This window comes from Crocuta crocuta, unplaced genomic scaffold (assembly GCF_008692635.1).
Source record: "Crocuta crocuta isolate KB4526 unplaced genomic scaffold, BGI_CrCroc_1.0 scaffold271, whole genome shotgun sequence".
NCBI lineage: Eukaryota > Metazoa > Chordata > Mammalia > Carnivora > Hyaenidae > Crocuta > Crocuta crocuta.
The window spans coordinates 3,948,448-3,957,580 of NW_027527824.1; the positions used below are offsets into that span (position 1 = coordinate 3,948,448).

The 9,133-nt window shown below is 60.0% G+C and overlaps 1 protein-coding gene across 1 annotated transcript in view; it reads left to right on the top strand.

The window, feature by feature from the left end:
- The window catches only part of TRIM29 (tripartite motif containing 29), a 26,067-nt gene extending 20,677 nt beyond the window's left edge, over positions 1-5,390 (top strand). Inside the window, exons 8-9 of the mRNA XM_077776779.1 lie at positions 1,250-1,326; positions 4,191-5,390. Coding sequence (XP_077632905.1) covers positions 1,250-1,326; positions 4,191-4,253 — 140 coding nt within the window. The 3' untranslated portion in view covers positions 4,254-5,390. The remainder of the gene's footprint in view (positions 1-1,249; positions 1,327-4,190) is intronic.
- Positions 5,391-9,133: the final 3,743 nt, after the last annotated feature.

Consider the following 9,133-nt stretch of genomic DNA (forward strand, 5'->3'; position numbering starts at 1 on the left):
CCTAGCTCTCCCTTCCCCTGGACTTCTGCCTGCTGTACAGGCCGGTCTCCTGGACCACACCCCATCCTCCCCTCTCTCATGGCTGGCATGGGCTTTTCTTTCTGGGAACTGAGAACTGAGATCTGAATCCCCCCTCTCTCCATCTCCCACTCAGGACCCGTGGAACCCTCTCTTTCCAGGGCTGCCCCCACCCCCAGATGCAGGGAGAGACCCGGCTTCCCTGCTCTGTCTCCACCCTCTTGCTGAGTGTAAACCAAGAAGGGGGTCAGCCGGGCTGGCAGCCTGGGAGCACTGGAGGTGGCTTGTCCTCCACCTGCAGAGCCCCCCGGAACAGGGCTCCGGGCCGCCCCGGCCAAAGACACCCTGTTATCTCCTGAGCTTCTCTAGCCTGTTCCTCACCCGGCTCTGTGGCCTGTCCCAGCAGGCCGACGTGAGTGTGGCCCACTGTCTGCGGTCCAGAGCTCCTCGCAGACCCCGCTGGGCTGAGCGGGAGCCGGGTAGTGGGAGGATCAGGCCCGGAGGGCACCCAGGCTCCGGGGGCTTGACATCTCAAGCCTGGTCCGTGGCCACCTGGCAAGTCACTGCCTGTCCCCGGCCCCAGCCTCCTGCCCCCGCAATAGGCGAGAGGCCCGGCAGGAAGAACGTGAGGATGGGTTTGGCATCCCGCAAAGCCTGCGCTCCCATCCCGGCTGCTGCCGCTCCCTGGCCGGGCGGCAGCTCAGGGCAGACCGCTGAGCTCACAGAACCGGGGCAGGGGCGGGGGCGGAGCGAGGCTTAAGGAGAAGGCACGCGCCAGTCCCGCACGGTGGTAGAAGGGGAGCCCTGTCCACGCAGCACGGGCAGTTGGAAGGGGCGCCTCCTGGTGGAGACCCTGGCAGGTTGTGCTTGGGGGAAGGGGCAGGGTCTGTGGTGCGAACCTTCTGGGTGGGGGCCGGGGGGAAGTCCTTGGGGAGTAGTGTGAGCCTGGGGTGGATCTGGGAGCAGCACGCCCCTGCGGCCTGGCCCAGCCCCCCTGGGCTGTTCCCCCTCCCTCTGCCTGGGTGCTTCCTCCCTTCGGCCAGCCTCCCCAGGATTTTCCACGGGGCGCCCCTCCCCCCAGCTGCTGCGTACCTCTTGAGGGGTAGCCCCACTTGGTCATGGGCTGGATGGAGCTTGCTGGTCACTTTGGAGATGGCATCTGGCTGCTGTGGTCCCGGAGGCCCTGACCGCCAGCGCCTCTGCCTCTGACCAGCGCTCCCTGTTTCTGCAGGCTATCCTTCCCTCGTCAGGAGCCAGAGCCCCAAGACCCAGCCCCAGACTTGGAAATCCGGCAAGCAGACTTTGCTGGTGAGTAACGGATTGCCAGGAGGGCTGCCCGGGCCCAGGCGAGTCCAGAATGGGCACTGAATGGGGCTCCCCAGGGGCAACCGCCCAGGGGAGGTGGTAGGTGGCCGGGAACATCTCTGGGATGGAGGGAGGAGGCAGCAGTGGCCTGAATACGGGCACTCAGCAAAGGGTAGTAGAGACCTAGGGCTAATAGGCGGCAGGTCTGGGTAAGCACACACTTTCTGGGCCTCAGTTTTCTAATCTGTAAAGTGGGCAGCCCTGTGTTTTGCTTTCATTTGGCAAATGGTTGCTGGGTGCCTGTGTTTGCTGAATGATGCCTTTGTCCCCATCAACTCTGGGGGCGTGAGATTCTCCGTCCAGGGGATGGGCGTCCTTGTGATGGGTCCCACTTTCCTGGGGCCGTCCCCAGCTCTGACGGCACAGAGGCCATTGGGGTTATTGTGGTGGTGAGGCAGAGGCTGTAGTGTTAAGAAGAGATACGTTTTGGGCTCAATGGTTGCGACCCTGAACCAGGAACTAAACAGCCGCACAAGAGGGGAGCATGACCTTGGGGGACAGCCAGCTCACTGGACCCCAGATTCCCTCTCGGAGACTCTGTTTCTTCAGTTTGATAATGTAGCACTGAGACGAGGTGACCCCTAATGACCTTTAGACCTGATCTCTACCCAGGACCTGGTTGAGCAGGCGCTTGCTTGACAGGCTGTGCCTGGGGAATGAGTGGCATCGGGGGCTCTGCTGGGGACAGGGGCTTGTGTCCCTAGCCCCCTGCCGTCTTTGCATTTGAAGGTCAGAGCATGGGGAAGCGATTTGCTCCGGGCCACAGTGACTGGGGCTGGTTTAATTGGAGGGAATCTTTTAATTTGCTGGTGAGGGGAGCTAAGTGATCGTGTGTGTAATTTGGAGCTGGGCCTGGGGGGTTGCAGCAGCAGGGCACAAAGAGCAGGGGTGGGGAGGGAAAAAGAGTTCTTGCTCCTGGACTTGGCCCTGCCCCTCCCTACTTCGCCTCCCAGAGCCTCGGTCCCCGCAGAGAAGGGTCATTGACACCGCTTGGCAGGGCAGGGTCCTGATGTCCCCAGCTCCCACCCAGCGCTCAGAGGATGGAAGGCAGGTGCTCGTATGTGAAGAAGGCTGACCTGGGGGTCAGGAGGCCTGGCGTCTGGCCCTCACCCTCTTACCAACTTGCTGTGTGACCTCGTGTAGGCCATTCTTCCTCTGGGCCACAGTTTCCACACCTGTAACGAGAGTCAGATGACCTGGATGATGTCACAGTCCTCCCAGCTCTGATGTGCCGTGACCCTGAACCAGGGAGGGGGGGACAGGGGTGGGCTGGGAAGATGGGGACAGCATCTTGCCCAGAGGCCATGACGCTCTGTCCCTGCCCACCCACCACTCTGGGCTCCTAACAGGACAGCACCGTTCACTGACCTGTGGTCCCTTTTCCTGACCCAATCTTCCAGGGAGAAAGATCTCAGCCATTTCTAGATCTATTCACATTGCCCTACTGACTACCTCGGGGTCCAGGCCCTATTCTGCCACTGAGTACCTATGTGACTTTGGCTATATCTTTCTCCTTCCTGGGCTTCTGTCTCTTGCATTGCCTATTTAAAAAAATTTTTTTTTCTTATTTTTAAAGATTTTGGTTTTCAAAAGTAATCTCTGCACCCAACATGGGGCTTGAACTCACAACCCTGAGATCAAGAGTCACATGCTCCACCCACTGAGCCAGCCAGACACCCCTCGTGCATTGCTTAATAAGTGGTTTCACCAAGGTCCGAGCTAAGGACTTGGCCCCCGCATTCCACAGGCCCCCCAGTTCTGCTCTGGACCAGCTGTAGGCAAGGAGCTACTAGTACATACACGTTTCCAGGCAGGCAAGGTCAAGGGCAGGGACTGGAAACATCCTCAGTGTCTCCTGTACTGACATCAGTGGAGTGTGAGGTGGATTTGGTCTCTGACCCAGCTCAGGAACAGAGCCACATCTAGAACCCCACAGAGGGGCCGAGGGTGCTCACATAGGCAAGCAGCAGTGAACCCTGGCCTCTTCGGTGCTGGAGGGAGGTTTCTCCAGGCCCTGGTGAGCTGATTGGTAGCAGAGCCGGGGAGGAAAGTTGTTGCTGGCTCTGTGCTGAGGATGCTTCCTGAATCCTGATGAGGGGCGAGCATGAGAGAGGGGAAGGGACTGTGGGCTGGGAAGCCCACATCTGTGTCAGGCTGGGTGGTGGTTTGCTGTCCTGTACCTTCTCTGTCAGCGGGAGTCATACATGCAGAGAGAACAGAAGCAAATGCTTGAAGCCCTTGAGACTCAAGAAGTCATTTGGAGATATGGGTGGGGTTGGGGGGGGTGCTCTGGAGCTAGAATACTAGGGTTCAAGTCTCAGCTCCCCTACTCACCAGCTGGATGGCTTTGGGAAGGTGCTTAGCCTCTCTGTGCCTTGATTTGTTCATGTATAAAATGGGTATGGTAATAATAACCCACTTAATTGGATGGCTGTAAAAACTCAATGAGTCCATCTATAGAAGGCACTGGTAACAGCATAGCAAAGGTCCGTAGAGGTGAAAGTGTATACAAATGGGGACGCTGGTGTGGGCTGGGGGTGTTCCCGGGCCACCGAGAGAAGGTTTCATGAGGGGATGAGTTTCCTGCTCACCAACTGACTGATGGGAATGAGCTCTCATTAGTATATGAGCCCAGAGACTCTGATAATATTGGGGCCTGACCCCGATCACCGGGTAGAGAGGGGTGAGGCCTCAGGCCCCTAGAGTTGTGGGCTCAGATTACTGGATGTTAGGCTAGTGGGTCTGGCTAATAGGCTCAGCTGCCATCTGCCCTCCCTAATGACACTTGTTTCCCCCTCCTCCCACAGTCTCACTACCGGCCATTCTACGTCAACAAAGGCAATGGGATGGGGTCCAACGAGGCCCCGTGAGTTCCGGACGGGCAGGAAGGAGATACTGCTACCCCTGCTCTCCCCGGCCGATCCTGCCCCTCTTGCTACTCTCCTCATCTGGGTGGAAGGGAGCCTCCCCCCTCCTCCCCCATCAGCCACGCTCCACCAGGCCCCTCTCCAGCTCTGGGACTTCTGATGGTCACCATCTTTCCTGTGCTCAGAGGCCAGCCATCGCAGGGGTGGGACATGGGTAGGCCGCCCTCCCCTAACCCACTACCCTCCTCTAGGCTGGGTTGCTGGGGCTAGCGTGGGTGCCCACGTGGTAGCAGCCTGCCTCTCCTGCCCATCCCCCCCTGCTGTCTTGAGGCCTATTGGCCATTACTCTCCAAGGCTCCTTCCCATGTGATGGGGTCAGTAGATCCTTGGTCAAGATAGTTGCCCATCTCCCACCCGCGTGGGCCCACCCTCTTCTTCCCTGCAGTCTGGCCCCATCAGGAGACCAGCCCTAAGTGCCCTGCTCTGGTCGTGCCCACCAGTGCCAGGCCCAGCAGAGCCTGCAGCCCCTGATCACCATCCAGGGAGAGCTCTCGGTGTCTGGCGTCATCCCGGCCACTTTGGGTGTCACCATATCTACTCTGAGTCGGAAGTCCCTGGGAATGGGCTCTCCTGGCTGTTAGGATGGTCTCAGCCGAGATACTTCCCTCTTCCACCTGCTGAGATTATCTAGTCCCTCACCACGGGACAGTCCATCCGTGAGAACAGCTGCTGGCCCGGCCGCCCCAAGGGAAATGCCATTTACCTATGGAATCCTGGTGGTTCTACAATTCTGTGTCTTCCCCAGCAATGGTGAGGGAGCCGGCGGGGGAAGGTGTGGCTGGGCTGGTAACTTGTCATTTCCAGGTAACTGCCGCTGCTGTTCCCAAGGGTGCCTTCCACACTGCCCTGCACGCATCTTCCTCCTCCCTCTGACTACCCTCCATGTCACATGCTGTCATGGGGCTCAGGGCCTGCAGAGAAGACCAAACCAGGAACGGCAAGGTGGGGGGGGGGCTCCCTCCCCTCGCTGTCCCTCCCAAGGGCCCTGGGGGCTCTGGGGAGGGGGCCAGCTTGCCAGGGGAGGGGAGGGGGGACATTCAGCTTGGGCTTTCCACTCCTGAATAAACCATTGATCACCCACTTCTGTACTAAAGAAGCATTTCTCGAGGGGCACCAGAGGGGGGCCCTCTGCTGAACACTTCCCCACCGCCGAGGACTGTGGACTCCTCTTCCTTCTTCCTCCAGAAGACATGGCTCCTTCAGGCCTCTCTCCCATCCTTCCGCACCCCCCGTCGGAGTCCCTGGGTTGTAGTGCAGGAGACTGGACCTTTGTCAGGCGGGCCTCTGTGAACAGAAAGGAGGATGGTGAGGTAGGGTCCTGGGGTACATTGAATAGCCCGAGGGCTTTGACTGCTCTGCCCGTCCCCCACCCCCCACCCCCCACCAGGCAGCCTATCCCAGAGTCCTTGGAGCAGAGCAGGACCCAGGAGTGGCCAGAGTGGAGACTGGCCAGGGGCTTCTCCGTGGTGGGGGGGACTTCCTGGGCAGGGGGACCCCAAGGCCAAGGCCTGGCAGGAGAACCAGTGGGCTCCTGAGGCTTGGGGCACGTAGGAGGCAGATGAGGCTGTCCAGGCCCTGGGAGCCCAGAGAGGCCTGGAGGGATAGTCAGGAAAGGCTTCCTGGAAGAGGCAAGCCAGGCAGGAGGAAGCATGACTTGGAAGACAGGCGAAGAGGGTACAAGGAGAACACACCCTTTACCTGGTGTGGCCGGGATCCCCCACCCCCCACTCCTCATTCTCACTGTCCTTCCTTGTTCGGCTCCCTACCCGAGGCCAAGCGACCAGGGGAGCAGCTCTCTCCCCTGCCACTTAGTCAAGGTACCTAAATGAGCTCGCTGCTGGTGCATCATGGAGGGGCACCCCCCTTCCCTCCTCCCTCTCCCCACCCTGCTGGGCTGGTGGCCAGACTTCCCAGAGGGGCCTCCTTAGAATCAGAAGAGGCAGGGGAGAAACGAGCCAGAAGCAGAGGACAGAGGGGAAGGGGTAAGAGAGGGAAGGGTGGGGAGGGGTCGCAGGGCATCTGTGGAGGACCTGCAGCAGCGGTAGGAGGGAGGCCACCCCCCATGGAGCCAGTGTGCTGTGTCACCTCCGTGCCTTCCCTCGGGAGCTGTGAGGACAGTGTCCCCCAGATTGGCCGCTGCTCCCCGCGGCCCCTGACCACGAGCGATGCTCTCTGGAGCCCCTCCCCCAGGCCAGCAGGTCCAGCCCGTGGGCCCTCGGTGCTCTGCCACCTGCCGGACCTTCTTTAGGACCCGCCACCCTGTGGCTGTGAGCAGAGGATCACTCTCCTGGGCTCCAGCGATGCCCAGATTCTCTGAGAAAGGCCTTGGCCTCCCAACATTTGGGGCCTTTCCCAAAGCCCTGGCTCCAGAGGAGAGAAGGACAGGGACCCAGTGTCGCCGAATCCCCTGGGCCCCTGCCTGTCCAGGAGCCTCCGTCTGCAGTGTGGAGGCTGGCACAGGGGGAGGACAGGACATGGCTCTGGGCCCTCTGCTGGGGCCTGAGTGGGGATGTCCCCTGAGCACCAGGCTCCCCCATTACCAGGGACGGGAGCAGAGGGGAGAGAAAGAGAGAAGGCTGTTTCCACTCTTGTTCCTCTCAGCCCCAGCCGAGTCCCTGTCCCTGCTCCCCTGTGTCTGGCGCCCGCAGGCTCTGGGCTGTAGGCAGTTCTAGGCCTGCTGTGGGTAGCCTGCAGGCATGTGGGGGAAGCCCCACAGGTCTCTGGGCTGGGGGAGGGCAGAGGCAGAAGTGGGGCTGAGCAGAGAGCCCTGGCTAGGTAGTTGGGCGCTCTCTTCCTGGCTCAGTCACTTCCGGCTGTGTGATCTGAAACAGCCACTTGCCCTCTCTGGGCCTGACCTTCCCCATCTACAAAAGGAGGTGATGGTTTCACTGGATCATTCCTGAGGTCCTTTCCCAGCTGTGATAAGGCACGCTAAGGGTCACCACGAGGGTGGCTGGGAAGACTGGAAATTGAGCTCCATCCCGGCTGGGGCTCTGTGACCAGAACTGGCTTGAGGGCCAGGTGGATCAGCTTCTCACATCCCTGAGGCTCCCCTTACCCAGCCAGCTGCCCCTCCTCACCCCCACACCCTGACTGTCAGGGCCTGGGCCCCTCCCCAAGCAGCAGCCTTCTCTGTTCAGAAGGGAGGGCCTGGGGGGCCTCAGAGGCATCTAAGCTCTGCTCTGGGCCTGGATCTCCGGGACCCACTGCAGTGGAGACGTCCATTCCATTCTGTTCCAGAAGAGTGTGGGCACGTGGACAGGCCTTGGAGGCTAAGGAGCAGTTACCTGGGGTTGCGGGGAAGGTGGTGAAAGTTAACAAAAGAGTCAGGGAGGCGCCGGGCATATCTGGGACATTTCTGTGGGGAGTTGACACTCGGGATTCTGAGTCTGGGTGACAGTTAGGAGCCAGACTGCCGAGTTAGAACCCCGACTGTAGCACTCACCAGCTGTGTGACCTTGGCAGCTACCCAGCCTCTAAGAAGGAAACAGCATCTTAAAGGGTTCCCAGAACAAGAACGATGTGCGAAGCACCTGACACAGCAAGTGCTCAATAATTGAGACGTGATAACATGGTTGTGGCTGCGTTAACAACAGCAGCAGCAACGACGGCACCCCACCTCCATCCTCGTTAGCTTCCGTCCTTGGACCCGGGACCAGGGGCACAGAAGGGCGGTTTCCCTGGCTTTCCCGGCCCCAGCATGAGCCTGGTGACTCCCTGCAGTTCTGAGACATGGCCAGCAGGGGACAGCATTTCACTTCAGTTAATGGGCACTGAGCTTCCCTCCCCAGGCCAGGGTCAGGACCGGGCCCCACAGCCCTTTCGCAAGGGAAGCCCCTTTCGCCACTCCTTCCGCATTAGCCAAATAATCTTACCCTAGACTGTGGAATGTGTGATTACAGGTCGGCAGTCCCCCAGCTGAGCAGGAATGAGAGGCTCTCTGCTGACCCCACCAAACTCTGCCCAGCCTGGCATGGGGGGCTGCAGGGTGGAGCATGGGCAGGGTCCCCTCCAGGTGGAGGATCCTGCACTTGGGCTCTCCATGCAGGTGGGCAGGCTGAGGGAGGGGGCTGGTGGGCATGTCAGGTTCAGTTCTGCAGCCCCTGATGCTCAAGGGGACTCTGTACAGGGCAGACCCACAAGTGAGGCAGTAAATAGAAAGCCAGAGTGCTCAACATGCAAGGTGACAGAAAATTGAGGGTCAGAGCCCCTTGACTTCTGTCAGCCTCAGATTTCCTGCTTACAGAATGGGGAGACCTGCTTGGCTGTGTGGAGAGACTGGAAGGGTGAACGTTGGGGCCGGGAATGAACGTCCGGAAAGGGTGGGGACTGGGGAGGCAGAGGTGCGAGCTCAACTCTTGTCCGGGGGCTCATCTTCCCACCAAACCCTCAAATCGCCTCCCAGGAGGGACCCAGGCAGTTTTAACTTTCTGAGTATTGACTATTAAGTTTGAAAATGAACTGTTGTTCGGCCCTGTAAACAAGAGAGATAAGCACTAATTGCTGGGTGGATGTGCCAGCTCCTGGTCCCTAATCCACCACTGCACCAAGGCTGAGGCTGAGAAGGGCAAAGGCAAGGAGAGGGAGTGGGGACCGGGGCGTGGGAACCCCTAGACCCTCTTGCAAGAGGGAGGATAGTGAGGGGGGGCAGGAACCCTCCGCAGGGGCTGAGAACGAGTCCCCAGTCCCTGGGGACTCTCCAGGGAGGCCAGAGGCCAGCTCAGGGAGGAAGGGAAGGTCTTTGGCTAGCTCGTGGTGAAGGCGTTGATCCTAAGTGGACCGATAATTTGTTTCCCCGCTGGCTTCGTGGTTGGCTTTGCGGG